The sequence below is a fragment of the Pelobates fuscus genome, chromosome 3 (genome assembly GCF_036172605.1).
Source record: "Pelobates fuscus isolate aPelFus1 chromosome 3, aPelFus1.pri, whole genome shotgun sequence".
Lineage (NCBI taxonomy): Eukaryota > Metazoa > Chordata > Amphibia > Anura > Pelobatidae > Pelobates > Pelobates fuscus.
The window spans coordinates 39,224,034-39,249,334 of NC_086319.1; the positions used below are offsets into that span (position 1 = coordinate 39,224,034).

At 37.7% G+C, this 25,301-nt stretch overlaps 1 protein-coding gene across 1 annotated transcript in view; it reads right to left on the reverse strand.

The window, feature by feature from the left end:
• Nucleotides 1–25,301, reverse strand: part of NELL2 (neural EGFL like 2) — a 334,186-nt gene that overhangs the window by 84,772 nt on the left and 224,113 nt on the right. Inside the window, exons 14-15 of the mRNA XM_063446945.1 lie at nt 16,268–16,390; nt 12,553–12,648 (exon numbers count right to left, since the gene is read on the reverse strand). Of these exons, the coding sequence (XP_063303015.1) occupies nt 12,553–12,648; nt 16,268–16,390 (219 nt within the window). The remainder of the gene's footprint in view (nt 1–12,552; nt 12,649–16,267; nt 16,391–25,301) is intronic.

Consider the following 25,301-nt stretch of genomic DNA (forward strand, 5'->3'; position numbering starts at 1 on the left):
TTCGTTCCTCCTGAACTCCAACTGGAACTCTTACAGTGTTTTCACAACAGTAAGGCGGCTGGGCATCCGGGTATTCGCAAGACATGTTCCTTGATCTCTAAAGATTTCTGGTGGCCTTCTTTACGGAAGGATATTAGGGATTTCATCGGAGCATGTGAGGTCTGTATGAAGACTAAGCAACCTCATACGCTTCCATGTGGGTTGTTACATCCCTTGAACATTCCAGAGAGACCATGGTCCTGTTTGGCTATGGACTTCATTGTAGATTTGCCTGTTTCTAAAAAACAGACTGTGATCCTCACGGTGGTTGATAGGTTTACTAAGATGGCTCATTTCGTGCCCTTAACTAAACTCCCGACTTCTCCTGAATTGGCGGAGATATTCGCGAGAGAGATTTTTCGCTTACATGGGATACCTTCCAAAATTGTTTCCGATAGAGGTTCCCAATTTGTTTCACGTTTTTTGGAGATCCTTCTGTTCTCAACTAGGCATCAAATTGAATTTTTCTTCTGCCTATCACCCTCAGTCTAACGATGCTGCTGAACGTACCAATCAAAAGATTGAACAATATTTGCGTTGTTTTGTTTCTGAACACCAGGACAATTGGGTCGGTTTGATTCCTTGGGCGGAGTTTGCACACAATAATCTCGTTTGTGATTCTACTCGTTCCAGTCCCTTCTTCATGAATTATGGCTTTCATCCTTCCATTCTTCCCTCGGTTTCTCCTTCCCAAGGGGTACCGTCGGTTGATGTTCATGTTGCCAATTTGAGGAAGTTGTGGGATCAGACTCGACAAATTCTCCTACATAATTCCATGTTGTTCAAGAAACACGTTGATAAGCACAGAAGGGCGGCTCCGGTTTTTGTTCCAGGTGATAGGGTATGGTTGAGTACTAGAAACATTCGTTTGAAGGTTCCTTCTATGAAATTCGCTCCTCGTTACATTGGCCCTTACAGGGTTCTGACTCGAATTAACCCAGTTGCGTATCGCCTAGCTCTTCCAGCTGCCTTACGCATTCCTAACTCCTTTCATGTTTCTTTACTGAAACCGCTAGTCTGTAACAGATTTTCCTCCACTATATCCTCTCCTCGCTCTGTTCAGGTTGAGGGTCAGGAGGAGTATGAAATCAACTCCATCATCGATTCTCGAATCTCCCGGGGGAAGTTACAATATCTTATTGACTGGAAGGGATATGGTCCTGAGTAGAGGACTTGGGTACCTCAGGAGGATGTACATGCTCCTCGCCTCCGCAGGGCTTTTCACTCCCGTTTTCCATCTCGTCCCGGTTCCTTCCGCCCGGTGGGCGTTTCTGAGAGGGGGGGTACTGTCAGGGTACCTGTAGTCTCTACCTCAGAGGAGGTGAGAGACTTAGACGTTTATCCTCCCAGAGGGGTTGTTTCTTCCGTTCCTCGCGGTTCTCTCGGCCATTTACAACCCGACCGCGAGGGATCCACTTCCTTATATGACGCGACGCTCAGTAGTCGACGTCATGACGCCAACCCGGGTCGACCTGTCAGTCAAGTCCCGAGCACTAATCAGGACTCGTCGGGGACGTGATTACCCTCTAGAATCAAGGTATAAAGTAAGGCTTTCGGCATCTGCTCATTGCCCTGTCGTGGTTCTAGCCTGTCTAGTCACTCAGTGCTCTTGTATTCTAGTTGTCTCTTTGGTTCTGACCCGGCTTGTTTGTACTACCCTGTTTATCTCTGTTACCCTTTGACTCGGCTTGTCTCTCGCTTACCTGTCCTCTCCTTCCCTCGACCTCGGCTTGTTCCTAGACCATTCTCTACTTACTCCTTACGTTAAGTCCGGCCATTCTAAGGTCCGGTATACGTACCTACCACCTGTTTGTACTCTGCGTGTTGGATCCCTGTCCCGATCCTGACAGGAAAGACCAGAAGTTCTGTTTTAGACTGGTTGAGTTCAAGGAAGTGAGCGGCCATCCAGTTGGAAATCGCATAGAGGCAGTCAGAGACACGAGTCAAAATGGGCGGAGAGAGATCAGGAGAGGACAGGTAGATTTGTGTGTCATCTGCATATAAATGGTAATGGAAGCCAAAGGAGCTGATGAGTTTACCAAGGGAGACAGTGTAAACTGAGAACAATAGGGGACCAAAGACAGACCCTTGGGGAATGCCAACAGTGAAGGGTTGGGAAAAAGAGGCAGAACCAGAGAAAGAAACACTTAAAAAGCACTGGGAGAGGTAGGAGGAGCACTAGGAGAGAGCAGTATTTCGTAGCCTGAGATTATGGAGAATGAGAAGAAGCAGTTGATGATCAACAGTGTCAAAGGCTGCAGAAAGATCAAGGAGAATTAGGATAGAGTAATGGCCGCGAGATTTAGCAGCGATTAACTTTGGTCACAGCTGTTTCAACAGAGTGACGAGCGTGGAATCCAGACCGAAGCGGGTAAGCAGAGAGTTGGATTTGAGGAAGCCTGTCAATCTCGCATACACGACTCTCTCAAGAATCTTGGAGGCAAATGGCAGAGCGATATAGGGCGGTTGTTGGATGGGGAGTTGGGGTCGAGGTTGGGCTTTTTCAGAATCAGCGTTATAGTTACATGCTTGAAGGGTGAAGGATATGTGCTGGAGGAAAGGGAGAGATTGAACATTTTAGTGAGTGGAAGAGCAAGAGAGGGAGACAATATGTAACCAGTTCTTTTTAAAATGTTTTATAATCTTAGCATTGGTTTATTTCATTAATAGTACTTTTAGTTTTTGAATCTGTATTCATATATTCTTCAATGTGAGTAGAGATTTAGTTCTACTAGAATATAAGGTATAATATGTATATTTTCAGACAGTGTATCACAGCTTTTCCTAGAGGAATTGATCCAATATAGTATAAAATGCATGCATTAATTGTATGTTTTTCTAAAACAGCACAATAGAGTGTTTTTACTTGAGTAGCTTTTATTACATTCTCATTCATTTTATTTCTGAGCGGGTTCATTTATTAATAGAGAGATGTTGAGTGATGTTTTGTACTGTATTGACTTTCCACTGACCTGCATTAGAAATTAACAGACATATACCCCCATAAAAAGGAGTGCTTAGCCACATTCTATGTAATATTGAGGACACGTAGGGTAGGGCAGTTTTCCAAAAAAAAAAAAAAAAAGGAAATGGCATTTCTAGTTTTTTTAATGTCTATTTTTTAATGCAAAATGTATATTATTCATAATAATATTTGGTGTGATACTCTGCAGTGTCCCTTGAATCTTTCATCCCTGGCTGACACGTTTCCAACAAAAAAACAAATAATATATGTATTGTTTCACATCGTAAAAGGAATAATTGTAATGCAGTGGAATATCACTCTAACATTTTATGGGTGGTGGTTTGCATATGCTGGCTACTCAAGCAATTCAATTAACATCTATGTTCTAGAATTTGATAGCTATAAAGCGAATACTATGCAGTCAAAGTGCGGTCTGTGTATAAAACGGTGTGGTTACTTATTGTATAAATGAGCAACAATGATTACATATACCCCAAAACAAACAAAAGATTGAAAAACATAGTGTAATCTATTTTCACAATAAATAAATATTAATATGCAGCAAGTGCACACTCATATGGTTTAGAGCCAAAAAAAAAATCTGGTTCTAGATATTGAAGCCACCAGTGTCTGTAAAGTTCCACAACACCAGTGTCAGTAAAGTTACACATAAGACCTCAATAGTATAGATCCTCAAATAAATGCAAGGCTATCCAATAGTGTAGATTATCAAATAAAGAGATGACATAAGGTAAAACAATAGTGATAAACTCACATGGGATGGAGCATATAAAGAGCTCAGGATATAGCAGTGCTGAGATACTACACATACGTTTTCCTTGTGGCTAGGTTGACCAGAACAACAGGCTTTATCAAAGGGATGCTTTATTGCAAAATTATACAGGAACAGATTTGGCGTGCAACCATAGACGTTAAAACCAAAGATGTGAAACTAACAGGATGCCTCTTGAAACGCGTTTCACCTCTTCTGTGACTTTTTCAATCAGTCAGAAAGTGAATGCTGTTATTTCATTTTATATCACCACCATCTTATATTCAAAGTTCAATGACACATTAACAACTGCTGATGAACCAGTGTTAATTACAATCCCACTGTTTCAGGTTTAAGTCGTTCACCATGATTAAATCTGTGAAAAAAGGTCCTTATGTTTCTGTAAGTCCAAACATTTTGACAAAAACAATTCTTCTAAAGGAAAGTAATCTACACTATAACAAGATGGTGAACAATTTAGCAATTTCTGCTTCACAAAGGTATCAACATTTATTTGTCTTGCCATTAACCTTGTACTATCGGCCTAACAATTTGATAAAAGTTTGGGTATAGACTTGGCATGCATTACTGGCAGATTACAGTTTTGTGAAATCTGGGTTGTGATTGCTTTGATAACTGTTGCAAAATACTGGCCAAAAGACAGAAAACATTATCGGACAGTTACCACTGCTAGATTATAATGTGGGCGTAAGTTAATTTACCTGTGAGTATATTTTATACATCTGTGTTCACAAATGTATATGAGTATATAGAAGAATGTGGCAAGCTCTTTCTGTGCTTTTCTAAAAAGATTCATAGAAGATGCGTGTCTGTACTGAGACAACCAGATCATCTAGCAGTGGTCCTAAGCATATTGTCTGTTTTGTCTTTGTGAAATGTATGTGTGGCACAACTATTGTTGCCCCTATGAATTCATATGAGTAAAATATATTTGAAGTATATTCCCATTGATGTTTTAAAATTTCAGTCCACCAGGGTGACTAGGAACAGGAAATTGTTTAACCCTGACTTCCTGTTTCACATGGGTATAACTATGAGGCAAAACATAGGACCTTAGTCATTCATCACAATGGGTAAGGCGAACGGCAAGAAGGCGAAGTGGCTATAAAAAAAAAAAAGCAAAATTATTGAAATTTCCATTTCCATCATCAGGGCAATCATTATTAAGTTCCAGTCAACTGGAAATGTTATGAATCAACCTGGCAGGGATGTGTGTATATATTGTGTCAACGCCCTGTGAAAAGGATGGTTCAAGTGGCCAAAAAGTCTCCTGGGATCATAGCAGGAGAATTGCAGAAGTTAGTTGCAACTTGGGATCATAAAATCTCCAAAACTACAAGATGATGTCATCTACATCACCACAAGTTGATTGAAAGGTTTTTAAGCAAAAAGCCTCTACACTCATAAAAAAACCTAAAATAAAGCATTTCCAGTTTGCCAGACACAACCGGAACTTCAAACCTGATTGAGTTCTATGGTCAGGTAAAAGCAAAATAGAGCTTTTTGGCAATAAACACCGGAGGTGGCTTTGGCGCACACAGGGGTAGCCATATGGAAAAGTATCTCATGCTCACAGCAAAATATGGTGGTAGCTCTTTAATGTTTTGGGTCTGTTTTTCTGCCACATGACCAGTACATTTTCTTAGGATACATTGCATCATTGACTTCATAAAAAAAATCAACAGATATAAAATGAACTGACTGCCTCTGCCAAAAGATTAAAATGGACAATGGTTGGATCTTCCAGCAGGATAATGATCCAAAACAAAACCAAGCTCCTACCATGTCCATCCTAGGCCCCATAGAAAACCTGTGAGTGAGTGAAAAGAGAAGAGTTCACGAGAATTGATGTTGACATTTGAAGAATCTGGAGAAATTCTGCATGGGGATCCCTTACCATGTATTCTCCAACCTCATCAGTACTTATAGGAAAAATATCAGAGTTGTTATCTTGGCAAAGGAGGTAGCACACAGTATTTATTAAAAGGATGTCAATTAGTGATATCGCGAACATAACATTTTCCATTCGCAAACGGCGAGCTTCCGCAAATGTTCGCGAATGGGCAAACCGGACGAATCGCCATAGACTTCAATAGGCAGGCGAATTTTAAAACCCACAGGGACTCTTTCTGGCCACAATAGTGATGGAAAAGTTGTTTCAAGGGGACTAACACCTGGACTGTGGCATGCCGGAGGGGGATCCATGGCAAAACTCCCATGGAAAATTACATAGTTAATGCAGAGTCTGGTTTTAATCCATAAAGGGCATAAATCACCTAACATTCCTAAATAGTTTGGAATAACGTGCTTTAAAACATCAGGTATGATGTTGTATCGATCAGGTAGTGTAAGGGTTACGCCCGCTTCACAGTGACAGACCAAACTCCCCGTTTAACGCACCGCAAACAACCGCAAACAGTCCATTTGCACAACCGCAAACTCCCCATTTGCACAAGGTTGGATACCAAGCTAGCCATGTCCCGTTCCTTGTCCTCACTGATGTCATTGAAGATCTCTTCCTCCACCCAGCCACGTACAACACCAAGGGTCCCCGAAAGGTGACAACAAGCCCCCTGTATATATTTTTTAAATGTACACTACTGTTACACCAGATATGAGTTGCACTGGTGTGACACTGTGCCCTGGCAGACCCTAAAACGCACACATGTGAAGGAGACTGACTGCTTTTATTTCACAGTCAAATTTCTAGTTTTTTTTTTTTATGTACACTGCTGTTACACCAGATATGAGTTGCACTGGTGTGACACTGTGCCCTGGCAGGCCCTGAAACGCACACGTGTGAAGGAAACTGACTGCTATTATATTACAGTCAAAAAAGTTTTTTTTTTTTTTTAAATGCAAGCTATTGTGACACCAGATATGAGTGGTGGCACTGGGCAAGTGGGCACAGTATACGCTGTGAGCCTGACACACACGCTGGCAGGCAGGCAACTGCAATTAGATTACACAGGGGAAAAAAAAGCAGCCTGATGTTCTAGCCCTAAAAAGGGCTTTTGGGGGTGCTGTCCTTACCGCAGAGATCAGATGAGTCCTTCAGGACTGTAGTGGACACTGAATACACTAGCCTAGCTATCGATTTCCCTATTAAATCAGCAGCAGCTACACTGTCCCTCCTCTCACTAAGAATGCAGCTTCTGGGGGGCGGGGCCTAGCTGTCATAGAGGAAAGACGCACTTTGTGTGAGCTCTCTCAATATCTCACTTTAAACAGCTATCAACAAGCGAATTTCACCCCAGAAGGGGATGACCCAGCAATGTTGCTTCTACCTGACCGACCCGACATGCTTAATAGCGGTCAGCAACTCAACAGAGTTTTACTTACCTCCGCGTGGCAAGTGTGGCCTGGTGCTCACCGGGCGGGAGAGGCGGCTGATCTCCCAATCCTGGGATGCCCAGGAGCAGCTACTTCCTGACAGGAGCTCCGTTACCCCCCCCCCCCCTCGGACCAGTGGGGGTTATCCCGGTCCACCCCTGAGAGGCTGTCTGGAGCTAATGGACGCACAGAGCACAGCCACCCAGGCTGACATACTCATCTGCAACTCTCCCAATATGGCGGCAGCCACGTGTCCTCCTGGTACCAGCAAAGCATGGCAGGATATTGAGTCTAAGCTGGACAGACTCTTTAATCAATTTTGGAAGAAAATAACAAGCCGGAAGCCCCAACAAGCTCCACCACAGCTAAGCGAAGCAATCCCCATTAAAATCCACCAACGCAAAAGGCATCGAAGACGGGACCGGAGACACAAACAGAAATGCAGAGCCTGCCCCATGTCAAGCACTCGCCTCCACCTTAAGCCACCACAATCCCGCACCGGACGTGAAGCACCACCGGGACAGATCCGACCACCTGACAAAACAAGCTTCCACCACCTCAAGCCGCGAACCCGGCACTCAGGACTTGTTTTTGTTGTTCCAGGTATCAGGGACTCCCAGGGTCTGCACCTGGCGCCCAGAAGGGATCGGATGAGCACAAGCAGTAAACAGCAACCTGCCAAGCATGTCCCACTATAGCCGATCCTCCACACCATGCCTTTGATCACATGAACTGCTCTCTGCACATTAACTAATCATAAAATAGCAAGCGTTTAAACATGTCATTATTTCACCTCCTAAAGAGTTTATTGTCGTAGTTCCTTACATGCCTTTACCTTAACCGTTCATGTATTATGTTATTCACTAATCTCATCTCATGGGGCGACTCACACTTGATTTATAACTAGTGGTGGAGCTGCTGATATAAATACACAGTTGATAACATGCAAGCTACACCCTAAACATGACAACCATCTTTCACAACAATGTACTGCTATATACTCATACCCTCAGTGCAACTAGCCATGATATACGCACGTTCACCCGAGCATGCTCAAATATAACACACTTCTGTCTAAAAAAAAAAAGAAAAAATAATAAAAAAAAAGAATGCAGTTCCGTATGAATCTAAAATGTCCAGGAGGTAGGAGGGTCTGGAAGGGAGGGTCTGCTGCTGATTGGCTGGAATGTGTCTGCTGACTGTGAGGTACAGGGTCAGAGTTTACTCAATCGTGACAAATAGGGGGCGGACCGAACATCGCATATGTTCGCCATCCGTGGCAAACGCGAACAAGCTATGTTCGCCAGGAACAATTCGCCAGCGAACCGTTCGGGACATCTCTAATGTCAATATTTGTGCCACATATATTTCACAAAGATTTTTTATTTTTTTTATAAACCTGTGGTATGTTTGCAATTCTTTGATATCTGTGAGAGCAGAGTATTTGTGTGTATTTTTTTTACCAAAAGATCAAAAAGTTAAACAACATAGACACATATTTACCAGTGGTGCCAATATTAGTGGACGGCACTGTAATTATGTCAGAATGAGTGTCTTAGAGTTCCTTAGCAACTTTAGAAAAAATATAGATTTTCAAAATCCATGTGACTTTTCTCAAAGCAAGAGGGCTGATGATTTCATTGTACCTCTGATCTGCTGTCTGACACATCTCTAGGCATGGATTGAACATTTCCTTCATCAGCCCCTGAAAAAAATGATGATTTCCGAGAACTTGAACAGGGGCTTTAACTAACAACCTTCCTCATCCCTAAATACAGCAGGAATTATCTTAATGAAGAATAAAAGATTCCAAGCTAGCCCACATTCATTATGGACCACAAATATCCATTAGCCCTCATCTCTGAACTGCACAGTAGACAACAAGGCTTTTCCTGGTTCAACAAATTAGAACTCCAAGAGAGGTTTAACTTTATATTGATCAGAGAAATGCAGGAGTGGGAGACAGCTTTTGACTAGTAATAATGAGAATTATGAATACCGCGTGATATCTGCTGTCATTTTGGAGCGTGGGCTAAGCATTTCCAGTAGGCTACCTCGACACAATCATAAGAGCGCATATGAAGGATATCTCTAGATGCTTGGCTTTCCTTACCCTCCTGTATACATTGGTGTAGAGAATAAAGATGTTATTGTCTCATCTAATTATGACTGCCGCATTTTTCATTTATTATGGATGTGTTCAGCTCGAGTCAACCCAACAATCACCGTTTCTGATCACTTTAAGATAGGAAGCCAAAATCTCTTCATCGGTCATAAAAGCTTTCTGTCATATGATTGTGCTGTCAAAGCGGTCACTTATTTTGTGAGGTCTGACACCACTTTTTTTTTAATAATGTATACAATGATATGAGAAACACACACCTAAAAATATTTAAAACACCTGTACACATTTTTAAATTTAGGTATGTAAATTTTGTTAGCAATAGAAGATTAGAAGAGCATGGATTAACAGAAAGGATATCTTTTATAAAATATTTTATAAAATAATAAAGTTTAAAAAAACTGTACAAATTAAATTCATTAATAAAATGTAGCTTAAATTCTTCAATTTTGTTTCTAAAGTCATTAGTATTCACTGTTTAGTGAATAAACCCCATCGTTGTTTAACAGCATCTTTGTTTATAATTGCTACTGTGATTATAATAAATGTCTTAGGAATGATTTTATGTGTCCGGTAATTAATCTCAGCTTTCAGATGGCAAATTTAGTTGGATATATGCGTCACTTTCTGTACTAATGAATACTTTTTCCCGAAAGAGGATATTTAATCTGCCATACTTGTAATTTATATATTTTTGCCGAAAGAGTCCACGTCAACATAATTCACAGAATTAAGTGAATAAATAAGATACTTTATCTATACGGACACATATAACAAAAAAAAAAAACACAATAGATAAGGAGAAAATACTGTTAAAATGATGCAAAAAATTAAGAAAATAAAAGCAGATGCTGTGGTCACCATACTTCCAAAAAAATATATGTGTTTATTCAATTGTAAACCCCCACACCATGAGCAACGTTTTTTATATAAAAAAAAATGGACCATTAAGAGCTTAACCAATTTGTTCAGAGTTATTCACTAAAGTGAGACTAAAGTGAGAATGTAAAGTGAATTTCATATTTAAAGCCTAAATAGCAAAACTTAAATAACTATCCAAGTTAGCTATACTACCAGCGCAGCTACTGTGGTCTTAAATTTAATGGAACACTATAGTGTCAGGAATACAAATGTATATTCCTGACACTATAGGTGTAAACGCTATTTAGTTTCCTGACCACCCTTGATGCCCCCATGAAAAATTTATTTTATTTACTTTTTTCTAGTGAGGCGCAGGTCTCCTTGTGGCTGATCCCGAACATGCTACACTTCCTTATCTGAGTTCATCAGATCAGTTCATATTGTGCAGCACTCACACAGATGGCACCTCTAGTGGCCGTCTGAGTGACTGCCACTATAGGTGTCCCTAGGCATTAATGTAAACACTGCCTTTTCTCCGAAACAGCAGTGATTACATTAAAATGCCTACAGGACAGGCTATAGACATCAGAACAACTACATTAAACTGTAGTTGTTCTGGTGACTATAGTGTCCATTTAAATTTAGTTTGGATTCTTGACAATTCTCACTTTTAGCTGTGATTGTTTGTTGTCTATCAACTTAATTGATTTATAACATACCCACTAAATAGATTGTCAGCTGGTCTGCCAAACATGTATTCTAGAGAATACATTACAATTAAGGTTGTCAAATGTGAGTAAATGTTTAAAAATCATGAATATGTTATAATTGTATGTAAAGAAATGTAGGTACTAGTCCAAAATGTATTAAAAAAGTATGATATTTTGAAATGGTGGCAATTGGATACGTACAGGATGTGCATATGATGTATTAATAAAAATATTCAAAGCTATTGGTTACAAATAAATATATATATATATATATATATATATATATATATATATATATATATATATATATATCAGGCAGTGGCAATTGTGAATTACATCTTTAGAGACATCTGTGTTTACCTATCAATTTCCCAGATATGAACTGAATAACTAGAACCTCAATCAGTCCGGGATTGGATGGATCAAGAGATAGCTCTGAATAGAATACAACATTGATCCAGCATTTATTATCCTATACATCTGCCTTACATTGGACATTTGGACAATTGGAATTTAATTACTTCCAAATATTTGCATCCTCACCAGTCTAACCTATCTGACCATATTTTTTTTTCTAACCTGACATTATTTCTTCTTCTCTTTAAAAAAAAAAAAGAATTACATTTTGTAACAGTAAAATTGTATATGGCAATGCATATTAACATTCAAACATAGTAGGTCCTGTTTTTTTAGTAAATACAACAATGACAACAATGTTCCATTAATATGTATATCAAAGTTTATAACAAGTGAAAAACATGGAGAAATACGACAATCCCACAATATGCAAACCATATTTCCGGCTATGCATTTATATTCCAGATACCGGTACCATGTCTTCTGATAGCAAGCAGTAGTGTTATATACTGTGCAAGTTTGTCTACCAATCCAGCTCTTTTTCCATTTTTTTAACCTCCACAAGTGTTCACATTAGTGTTATGTATTCTTGCCTATTCCTGAATTGGCCATTCTAATCTAACGAGATTTTATCTGCCTATGAATGGCTATATAATTACTTCTCATAATATCTTGTTTTTATTTAGGAAGGGAGATACATTTTTAATTTATAGTATATAAATTATAAGTACAGAATCTCAAATGAATATATATATTTTTTAAATCTATTAAATGTTGATCTCACTCTGGGGATCATTGTTGTAAAAACCATTATTCTTTAATTCCTCATCTATTTCCACAACAAATATTCTACATGTTTTACGTACATATCTCCAGGGTTCATTTTTATATTCTGGTAATATTTAAATATCTTCTAAATAGAAAACAAGAAATGACTTGAAAGCAAAATAGTACCAACACAAAAGAAGAATAGATGCCAAGAGTTCAGATACTATATTCATTGTTTAATCTAAACTTTTAACCAACATATTTTCATTTGCGGTGCCTTTTTAACCCCTTAAGGACACATGACATGTGTGACATGTCACGATTCCCTTTTATTCCAGAAGTTTGCTCCCTAAGGGGTTAAGTAAGTTTTATTTTATTTTATTTTTTTACTTATTACCCCCAGCCAAGATTTTACTTTGTCAACTGAGCAAACAAATGCTTTCTCTTAAAAATTACATATTTATGTAGCAAGAGTGTGTCTATTGCGTTATTTTCAAAGGTTTCTGACTTGGCCTAGAAGGTGTCAAAAGAGTGGCCAAACCAGTAGATCTATATTTTTGTTTCAATCCTGGGTGGTACAAAATAATACATATGAAGGACTTACCTGTCTCACAGCTGGACCCAGTGAAGCCCTGTGGACATGCGCACACATTGGGGGCAATGCAGGTTCCTCCATTTCTACATCCATCCTTGCAAAATGCTAAACAGAAGCAAAGCACACATATAGTAGGTGTGATTAAATAAGCAAACATATACAAATACCCTGCTTATAGTTAAAAGCAATCTGTGAGCATTTTTAGTAACTTGTAAAGATTGCAAGAATCTATTTTGAACATACAGTAAGTATAGATAACAGACAGGAGGTGATCAGCGCTTAAGATTATATATACATACGATACAGATGATGTTCTTAGTATATGGATCCTTACGTACAAAGCAAGAAACATATTATGGTGCAGTACAGGAGATGTTTGTGAAGGGAGTACAAATAGGCAAAAGTGTGCACTCACACTTTTTAGAGCTGTCTCAGCTCTATTACGTAGGCCTGGACGGAATAATCTCTGTCTATGGATAGAAGTGGAGGGTCTTTGGAGCTTGTTTTCATGATGATGTAGGTATATGTGAAAAAAGACAAAATAGGAAATCCAATGGTATAGTATATACAAACAATTGGTATTGATGGAGGGAAATATCCTACTTACGTCACCAAGAGCAATGTCCTGCTCTGGTATCAAGAACTTGAGGTGGAACACGACATTGCTCTGGGTGACGTAAGAGGATATTTTTTATATTGTTTCTATATACTATATCAATGGATTTCCTATTTTGTCTTTTTTCACATATACTTACATCATCCTGAAAACAAGGTGCCTTTGAGTTTAGTTCCACTGAGCTAACCAAACCAGGAAGTCACAGGACCGGCTATCTGATTGAAAAGCTAGGGGAGTGTAACCAGGTTAATTTATAAAAGTGTACATTTCTATTGAAACCTGAACTTTTTGTAAAATGAAAAAAAAAATAGCAAAGTTGTAAATTCAAGCATTTCTTCTATCCTAGGGTATATTATAATTTCTTTTCTTTGTAAGTTTTGTGCAGTAGCATGTCACATTTTAATAGAGCCACAATGTGCCCATGTAGAACATTTACCCAGCTCTTAATAAAAAATAAAAAAAAAGTTGTGAACCAGTAAAATTGAAGTTGATCTAAACTTATATAATATGACAATCCTTGCTCTAGTGAAGAGGAAAATACACATTGATTATTTATGTTCTAATGTTAATAATAAAAAGGGAACATTGCAATGCTTGGGGGTATGGATATATGCAATCCCAACACTGAAAAATGATAAAACTAATACATATTAATAATATAGAAAAGAAAACATTTTAGAATCCTAGTCATTTTAGCTGACCCTTATCATTGTTTATTCTTTATTTTTTATATTTCACACTGTATATATATATATATATATATATATATATATATATATACCGGTATATATATATATACAGTGTGAAATATAAAAAATAAAGAATATATATATAAATACACATACAATCAGCACTGTGAGATATATACATATATATATATAGATATACACACACAGACACAAACAATACACCATAACCAGTGCACTCACTCATCCACTAAACAACAACTTCAATGCTCACAGATTTTTTTTATTATTATTATTTTTTTTTTTTTTTTAAACACCTAATCTAGGCAAAATGGGGGTTTAGTTACAGTATATGATCATACAAAGCATAAGCCTGCCATAATGTCAATGTACCCCATCTTGGGGGGGGGGGGGGTCCATCCGCAGTACATGGCTAAATAGGGCCATGGAATGAGGCACCTGTGACAGGGATAGGTGCAAAACCAAGGAGATGGCCTGACTCCCAAATAATTGGCCCCAGCAGCAACCCATTTATGCATGTTCAGGTGAGTGCGGCCCCCTGGTTTCATATATATAATGAAACATGCCATTAATCCCTACGCTACATTACATATTAACCCCTGCATTATACATACACTAAACATTAACCACTACACTAACAGTAATTATTAACCCTTCTCATTAAACATTAACCCCAGCAGTACCCTAAAACCCTAAAGACATTAACCCCTAACACTTATACTAACCTAAACTAACCAAAAAATGTCAAGTAATGTTAAAGATACATAACAACAAAGCATGAATTAAGGGAAAATATTGCCAGTAAGGGTTCTAGAAACATTAAAAAAAACTACTCGAACTGCCATCTTTTGCTTTATTACGATGTCCATGTTTATGATGTGACATGTACAACACTTACTTAGAATGGTCTAGGAACATCAACAGTAGCTGAGAGGTTTCAGCCATTTCCTGGTCTGGTGGCAGCTCAAGGTGTGAATTCTAAATTATGTGGATTTGAAGTTAACAGAACAAAATGATCAGTTAAAGAAGAGGGTGCGCATGCTTGGACTGTCCCTTTAAACTGTCTCCACGTGGCATAGTCTGCTTCATGTTTGGGTTATTTTTCAGTAGATTCACATGGATGCACAGCAGTAACAAGGATGTTTGAAGACTAAACCTGACATACACGAGTCTTTTTTATACTTTATTTTGTATTTTGTTTTGGTTATAACAATAAATTATCCTGATTATAAAAAGTCTCATATTTGATGGCATGCATTTGGTAGTCAAAGGTTTAGGCAAAACAAAATAAGAAAGATTTAATGAGAAACGGATACACTGACACAGTAAAATCTGCGACGTTAGGACATATGGAACTAAGGAAGGCTTACAAATGCCAATCTGTAGCATGGTGTGCTCCCGGCTGACTACAACTTACACACAAGCTGACATATTCTTTGGTTCCCATATACGGTAGTTTGTTAGATAAAGTGTAATTACGAGGACTTCACATTAGACCATGACCCACATTTCTTTCTTCCTCTCTCTTTGCTTTTATCTTTCTTCCTTTACAATAGCCAACACTTAGAAAATCCTCAGAACTTAACTCCTTAGTTGAACTTCATCAACAGCAACTCTATTCATTTCCTGCATCTTCTTAAGGTTATTATTTGTGTGCATTAGTATAGGATTCATGATGCAGACCTTTTACCTATACAATTATGACTGTTATGAGAAGCATTTTAAAATCGTCACCCATCATGACAAGGATTAAGATCCCACTGGCCCCAGGTAGCCCCCCTTTCATTCTTCACATAGGGGGCTATGCAATATCATGGATCTAATGCTCCTGTCAATCTCTTGGGCCCTAGGTGGCTGCCTAGGGTCACCTTATAGTTAACCCTGCTCTGCTTCCTTCTCTCTATTGCTGCATTGAAAATAGCTCCTGCACTTCATGCTTTATTAGAATTGAGAGTTCAAGTCACCCTTTCCAAGGGCCTGTTTGTATTGTTCCATTGTAACTACCTCTAACTCTCCCCTACCCCTTACTGCCATTCTTATATTCTCTATAGTCATACACAATCTGCTACCACCATCATAACGATAACACCAAACCTTCTCCTCTGTTAACGTTCTTCAATATCGATCATCTAACAGTCACTCTGATCATACCTCACGTCTTCTTCAGCTCAATCAATCCAAGCCATCCAGTGATTATTTTTAATACTCTGTTACCTATTATTCCATACCTTTTGTTTTAATTATGCCATTTAATACATCTATCTGTAAACCCTGGAAAAGACCCACACAATCTCTTGCATCTTGCTAGGAAATTTGAATTAGCTTGTGCTTCTAGGTTTGACTCACACAGATTGCATCAAATATTTTTGCTTTGGTATTGTATAGGACCAAGTGAACTTACCTTTGCAGACTGTGCCGTTCCCTATGTATCCTGGCTGACAGATGCAATTGTGCCCCCCAACAGTGTTAAAACACAAAGCATTCTCATCACAGCTGTGTTGGTTTGTGGCACATTCATTGTGCTCTAAAACAGAAATTAAGAAAAAAACATTTTAAGAATGTTACACTTGAAAATATGTGGAGATGTATCACTGAACTCAGATTACTAATACATTGTAAAATTCAGAGATAACTTGGAAAGTTTAGTTTAAAAAATGATCCAAGCTTGGGCAGTAGTTAAATGTGTGTTATATGTATATAACATATACAACACGTACACATTGAGGCAAAACATGGTTCCATTGTAACCAAAGGGAAAAAAAAAACGAATAGAGAACGCAATAAATGCAAATAGAAATGGCACACATTCAATATATCACAATTATTTATTTTCATTCCCAAAATAATTGAATAACTAGTTAATAAGCTTGATAGGATTTTCAAATATGTCAAATGCCAGTATTCTTGTATTATTCTACCAACTAGTTCTTAAAATCATTCAGGACATCAATAAAAAACAAACAAAAAAAAAAACATTAAAATCTTTAAGAGGGTGCATGATCTGGAGTTTTTTTTTTTCTCTTTATATAAAGACCTCAATGCTTACGACTGGTTGCCTCTTGTTTTTCTGAATTGCTGTTTACTATTGTAATATTCAAACATAAACTATACAATTGTTTTACTCTCTCTTTGTATGTAATGCATTACTCTTTCTCAACAAAAACTGATTGAAAAAATAATGCAGGGCATTTCTGTGTGTAATATTTAATGCTATATTTAATGCTATATGAAATTCATTTATATTGCTAATTTGTTTTGCTATTAACAGAATTTATTCTGATAATATTGTATGCTTATGAACATTTTACAAACAGCTGTCTAAAGCACTCTGTAACTAGGTTAAAAATCAAAAATAACATTGAAAAAATGTTGCCTCGTACACATCCGACAGAAATTGAAATAAAGCTTTCCTATGATTACACATTTGACCTTTTGTCTGTAGTTAACCAAGAGGGATTATCATTTACTTCCCTATAGTAGAGAAAGAAAATCCACTTTGATGCAGCCGCATCCCGCGTATTATGTTTAATTGGATGACTTATATGAACAATAAAGCATGCAGTAACGCATAACGTATTTCATAAGGCATGACATATTGATCAATTCTTTTAATAAATATAAATGTTGGACAATACCCACTTGCTCTAATAACAAGATCACATATCACACCGTTCTTGAAGAAGGTGGGAAAAAATATTTTTCAGGGTAATGTTGACTTGATTTTTACGTATAAACGAGTTCTAGAAGGCACATTTATTCATATGAATTTCCTTTCTTTTTTCCTTTTTTTTTTTTCTTCCATCCATCCATCTACCCATTCTCATATTTACATTCTACTGAAGAAACACAGTACTATATATAAGGAGTCTAGCAGAGTTGTGTCTAATCTATACGCCCGGTTCAGTTTATCGGGATTGGATTATTGGGATAATTATGGGAGTTGTAGAACAACAAGTTGTTGATGTTAATAAGTAGATTTTAACATCATAACAACAACAAAAAACTAATGAAAAATTCCATAATTAATATCCCACTACTCATTTAGTTAATTAGTGAATTCATTTTAGTTAATATAACTTTCCCTTCAAAGGGACACTATAGTTACCCAGACCACTTCAGTTCAATGAAGTATTCTGGGTGCCAGGTCCCTCAGGTTTTAACCCTTCACATGTAAACATAGCAGTTTAAGAGAAAAGGCTTTGTTTACATAGCAGGGTTAATCCAACATCTAGTGGCAGTCTTCCTGACAGCCGCTAGAGGCGCATCTGCGACGCTGGATGCAAAATTTGCATGCAGCATACAGAACGTCAATAGGAAAGCATTGAGAAATGCTTTCCTATGGACTGTTTGAATGCGCGCGGCACTTGCCGCGCATGTGCATTCTGCTCCTCTCGGGAGCTGACGTCGGCGGGGGAGGAGAGGTCACCAGTGCTGAGGGAGCCCGAGACTTGATTAAGCAAAGCTTCTAAAGGGGTTTTAACCTTTAGTGCCAAGGGAGGGGGACCCTGAGGGTGGGTACACCCTTAGGGCACTATAGTGTCAGGAAAACGGGTTTGTTTTCCTGACATTATAGTGATCCTTTAAGTAACTCTTGTGGATATGGAAACAATTTGAAGATTCCAGATGCAAATTGTCAAAGAACATAATCTTACTCAGACCCTCTACGAGTCCAGATAATAACAGGCATGAGGACACAGTGTGGCAAGTAATTATCAGTCAATTCTGAAAGGAAATAAAAGGATTTAGAGACATATAATATGTGATACTGGCATTCCCTCTATATGTCAGAAGGAATCATTATACATTAAATGTGTTCAAAAGGCACGCAGGAAGGAAAAGTATCCGATTCTACCGTAGAAACTCTCCTTTTCTATGTGCAATGCACAATCTTGTGACATTTCGGATGCCATTTTCTCCTGTTGCTTATGTCACCATTGTTTTTACAATGTTTTTACAATGTTTTTAAAATTACTCAAAAGAGTTTATTCTTAAAAATATTTCCCTTCATCTTCAAGCTGCTGTTAGAGAGGCTTTTTATCACTAAATTGCTACTGAAAATGCATGTTTCTTGGTAAATGGCTATAAAGGCCTTGTTTTCACGAAGATTATGCAGTTTAGGTAGAAAATAGACTCAGTGGGGCTGTAAATAACAAACACTTTTCTGTAAAGAAAGAGAAAAAGCAAAAAATAAACTAAAGTTTAGTCTATTACAAAATTGTTATATAATAAACCGTAAGTACTATATAAAGTATTGTTCTTCATCTTAGTCTTGGGTTGTTTGTCAGGCTGCTTTCATATTAACTCATTTCAGTCAGCGGCAATTCACTGGCATTCAGCTCAGCACTAACAGCTTATAACTGAAAAGTGTAAGCACAGAATACCTTCTATTCAAAAGCTTTCATCAATAACAAGAAGTCAAATACTTTGTTATGATGTCAAATGAAGAGGGGCGGGCTTACATGATGGAAATTCTCTTGCGGATTGTCAAAACGCTTCAGATTGGTTTGTCTGGAACAAAACTGCATCCACAGCCCCTTCACACCATAACTACTTTGTTAAGCTGTAACTGTTAAGGCGTGTTGTAGTGACGGTTTATTAAGTGTCCAATGTGTATAGCACTCCTGTATTTGCTCTTAAGTAAAAAAAACATCAGCTTCAGTTTATTGCTGTTTGTCTGTTAAATTCAATTAATTCTGTGATAGCAAGTTGTCTTATTAAGCTTTGGTGTATTTCCTCCAGATCAGACAGCTGCGCAGTTATTTTTCGAATGTACAATTCCCTGAGTTTATATGCATTCCGTTATTGTTTTTATTTTATTTTTTTATTTCTTCATCAGCAAGCCTCCTGCACACTGTTTAAATTCCACAACTTGACAATTAACAGTGTATGACAGATGGTTTGTCCCAATCTCATTGGTCTCTAACATCGCAAATGACACCAATTACCATCTGTAATTACTATAGCTGACAAAAAAATCCTCCCCAGTGATCAGGATAGAATGTGCACAGAGCTTGTCAGTCTTCTTGAGATTCGAAACACATTCAATGACAATGAACAGGAATTATAAAATAGAATGTGGAACAAAAATGATGATAACCTACATATAGTCTTTTTATTTTTTGGGTATAGGGGAGCTTAGTCTTGTGCTCTTAGCTTCTCATTGCCATCCAGTGTTGGACAGTTGGGCAATCTTTTTCATTATCCGAGCTGTGGCAGAGCTGTTTAGCAACACTATCCCATGACATCAGATGTATTGAAAGTGTATATTAACTCCCACCAGAATCATGCTGAGCACGAAATGAGTTCTTGCACTCAATTTGAGTTTTGTTTGAAAGAATTGTGTTTTTGTTTCTCTGATGTCTGCCGATGTTTCTTTATCAGGGAGTTAGAGAGTTAAATTGCCTGAGACCCAGGCAGTAGGACCTTTAATATCGGGTTCAACTCAACCTACTTAGCAAAAGGTATCTGGGGATAGAATGCTGTATGTGCTGTTTGTGTTGACATAAGTTGCACACAACGAATATTTCCAGTCAGGAAGAGAGTATTCCAGCTGTCTGACTGACAGGTTATGGAGGCAACCCTACACACAGAATTGTATTTTTTATTTTTTTAACTCCAGGTTAGACAAAAAGAAAGGCTGAGGGAACCCTAACCATTTTAGTAAGATGAAGTGCTTGTGGTACCTTAAGTGATCCTTTAATTCTCCAAGTCAGCTATGGCTTCAGTTTGACTACTGAGACCTAACATTTTAAATTCATCAAACACATTTGGATCGAACATTATGTATAAAGCAGTAGGCTGTTGATAAGGTAACATGCATAAATGCGGGTAAGAAATTTACAGAGTGATATTGGCATCCTGGTGTTGCCATAGAAACATGAACTTTTAGATTTTCTGAATGCAGAGCAATTTTGTTTTGATTTATTTTATGTTTCTTTAACGATGCTTTATAATACATTAAATGTGGACATCTTTATGTTTGAGAATTAATTTAAAACTATATATATATATATATATATATATATATATATATATATATATATATATGCAGACACACACACAACACAGCAAACCGTGCAGTGGGAGAAGAACATTTTTCTAATTTTATATTTCACAAACAGTGAAATATAAATTACTAACAATTTTACAGTTTTTATCTTCTGAAGCACTTTACTTTTGTATGGAAATACAGACAGACATATGGGCTGTACCCTTAGAGGAGGACTTTTTTTTAGTATATTCCACAAGATAGACTTCCAGGGTTATGTTCTTATATATTAGGAGCCACCTCTACATAAAGCTCACACTATATATTTGACATTACCTGCATCCTAAGATTCTGGATTGCAATATACTATTTTTTTTGTATATAGGAGCATACCTTATTAGGTGGTTATTAAACAATTATTATTTATTATACATTTTTTCTCTACTAGTGATGTCCCGAATGGTTCGCTGGCGAATAATTGCCGGCGAACATAGCTTGTTCGCGTTCGCCACGGATGGCGAACATATGCGATGTTCTGTCTGCCCCTATTCGTCAATATTGAGTAAACTTTGACCCTGTACCTCACAGTCAGCAGACACATTCCAGCCAATCAGCAGCAGACCCTCCTTCCCAGACCCTCCCACCTCCCAGACAGCATACAATTTAGATTAATTCTGAAGCTGCATTCTTTTTTTTTCTTTTTTATTATTGTTTTTGTGTTTGTGTTTATTATACATTATCCCCCATAGCCAGTAACCTGTGTTTATTATACATTATCCCCCCATAGCCAGTAACCTGTGTTTATTATACATTATCCTCCCTTAGCCAGTAACCTGTGCTTATTATACATTATCTCCCCCATAGCCAGTAACCTGTGTTTATTATACACTATCCTCCCCATAGCCAGTAACCTGTGTTTATTATACATTATCCCTCCAATAGCCAGTAACCTGTGTTTATTATACATTATCCTCCCATAGCCAGTAACCTGTGCTTATTATACATTATCTCCCCCATAGCCAGTAACCTGTGTTTATTATACATTATCCTCCCCATAGCCAGTAACCTGTGTTTATTATACATTATCCTCCCATAGCCAGTAACCTGTGTTTATTATACATTATCCCCTCCATAGCCAGTAACCTGTGCTTATTATACATTATCTCCCCCATAGCCAGTAACCTGTGTTTATTATACAGTATCCCCCCACAACCAGTAACCTGTGCTTATTATACATTATCTCCCCCATAGCCAGTAACCTGTGTTTATTATACATTATCCTCCCCATAGCCAGTAACCTGTGTTTATTATACATTATCCTCCCATAGCCAGTAACCTGTGTTTATTATACATTATCCCCTCCATAGCCAGTAACCTGTGCTTATTATACATTTTCTCCCCCATAGCCAGTAACCTGTGTTTATTATACAGTATCCCCCCACAACCAGTAACCTGTGTTTATTATACATTATCCCCCCATAGCCAGTAACCTGTGTTTATTATACATTATCCTCCCCATAGCCATTAACCTGTGTTTATTATACATTATCCCACCATAGCCAGTAACCTGTGTTTATTATACATTATCCCCCCATAGCCAGTAACCTGTGTTCATTATACATTATCCCTCCATAGCCAGTAACCTGTGTTTATTATACATTATCCCCCCACAACCAGTAACCTGTGTTTATTATACATTATCCCCCCACAACCAGTAACCTGAGTTTATTATACATTATCCCCCCAGAGCCAGTAACCTGTGTTTATTATACATTATCCCTCCCATAGCCAGTAACTTGTGTTTATTATACATTATCCCCCCATAGCCAGTAACCTGTGTTTATTATACATTATCCCCCCATAGCCAGTAACCTGTGTTTATTATACATTACCCCCCATAGCCAGTAACCTGTGTTTATTATACATTATCCATTCCCATAGCCAGTAACCTGTGTTTATTATACATTATCCTCCCATAGCCAGTAACCTGTGTTTATTATACATTATCCCCCATAGTCATTTATCGTTGGACCTAGGCAGCATGATGTCTTAGGCCGGCCCAGAGAGTGAGTGAGTGAGTGAATAATATAATATATATGTTCAGAAACATATTAGTAATATATGCAAATCGGGTTCATGCAAAGAGGGTGAAAAGGTATTAAAGAAAAACACACTTATTGCATCAAATTTACAAAGCCAAACTTTTAAAAGCTTTCCTCATTTCTTTCTCGGGATGAGGAATATATCAGTTGTAGACTGAGGATTTCCATCTGCCCAATCTTTTAATAATATGCACTGGAGTGTCAGTGTTGAAGGAGACCAAAGCTGCCCCTATTCTAAATGAAAGACCCGAGACATGGATACAACCCAATCTTAGGAGTAGTGTTCTGATGTAGAAGATGAATTTAGCCATAGTCAGAGGGATTCAGTTAGAGTAGTGGTGAAATTTGTGTGGCATGACTGAGTGTGGGTAAGTAAGAGTCAAGTATTTTAACTGGGCACTAGTTCTAGGTGGGATAAAATGGTATAGCGGATGGATGAGTAGTTTGGTTCGTTTTAGAGGTTTGTAGAGAAAGTATATAGTGATCATGATTTTTAGCGATATCCAATATTTTTAAGGTGGTCTGTAACAAACATAAAATGCTATATAAAATTTGTGGGAATATCGAATAGTCGTGTACAGTAAATCAGAGAGGGCTCAGAATATCGAACCATCGATCGGTAACCTGGATGAAGTAGGGGGTCTATCTGTTTTATTAAATACGCGGTAATATGCTTTTAATGGGATAGGATGTTAGGAAAGGTGTGTGATTGGGATAAGTGGTTGTGGCTGTATTTATACATAACAAAAATGGCGAGTTTGCGGTTGTGCAAATGGACTGTTTGCGGTTGTTTGCGGTGCGTTAAACGGGGAGTTTGGTCTGTCACTGTGAAGCGGGCGTAACCCTTACACTACCTGATCGATACAACATCATACCTGATGTTTTAAAGCACGTTATTCCAAACAATTTAGGATTGTTAGGTGATTTATGCCCTTTGTGGATTAAAACCAGACTCTGCATCACCTATGTAATTTTCCATGGGAGTTTTGCCATGGATCCCCCTCCGGCATGCCACAGTCCAGGTGTTAGTCCCCTTGAAACAACTTTTCCATCACTATTGTGGCCAGAAAGAGTCCCTGTGGGTTTTAAAATTCGCCTGCCTATTGAAGTCTATGGCGGTTCACCTGGTTCGTCCGTTCGCGAACATTTGCGGAAGTTCTCGTTCGCCGTTCTCGAACCGAAAATGTTATGTTCGCGACATCACTATTCTCTACCAAATCTCGTTTATAATCATTGACCTGACATTAGGTATCTTGTACACTCTTGTCTATAGATTAACCATATCGGTATGACTATTTATATGTCCAGGTGATACAGTGATTTATTAACACTCTTTGTGTTGTGATCACATGTATCTATTTATTTCTTCCTTTTTGTATAGAGTATATTAAGCCCCTGGAGACCCCTGGAGTCTTGTTTTGGTACTGAAAATAGTTGGACACACCCGGACGCTATTTGGTTTATATAGCGATACAGACGTTACCTACTGTCTTCTATCTGTTTGTTCTAATTTTATATTTTCCTAGCATTGTCATTTTAATTAGGAATTCTGACAGCAACATATTGAATAAATATGTGATACTTCACGTTCAGTAAAACATTTTTTTACATTTTTAAACTGTGGCTTTGAAGTATGTTTACAGTTTCATATTAGTTTTATATTTTGGGGATTTGTGTGATTTATTTTGCCCTTCACGAATGGAGCAGAAAATGTTTTTATGAAACATAAGATTGATCCAAGGAACAAAGGAGGTATGAAAATTCCCATAACAACTAACATTAGAAGAATTGCTAAGTTTTGTCAGAATTTATCATTTTTAACCAAGATGAATAGCATTTTTGAAATTAGGGCCGATCATAGCAGCTGTCCATCCTTTCCATATGAATAGTATGTTTCAAAATAAAATATGTTGTTTATGAATCAAAGTAGGATCTAGATAATATCTATTGTGTTAAACATCCAATGGAATTTTATAATTTTCTTTTTTTTCCTTGAATGGTTGTGAACAGCTGGCTAAATGAAGAAAATTCAAAGCTGAGAGTCTAAGCTAAGTTTTGCTTTGTTTAGGAACTATTTATGAAAAGATGGCAAATAAATGTTGCTGATTTTTACATGCAAACGTGTATTTTTTTTATATAGTAAATAGTTTACCCAATGTCAAGTTCTTTGTTGACATTTACTAAACAAAAATGTAGATAAAACCAGACGGAATGTCAATACAGCATGGGTGTATACATGGAAAAAAATCAATCAGAATATAATTAAAAAGATGCATTCTTTAGAATTTCTCACCTGCTATGTTACAGCTTCCAACCCCTGTTCGAGACCCAGGAAAGTGGCAGTT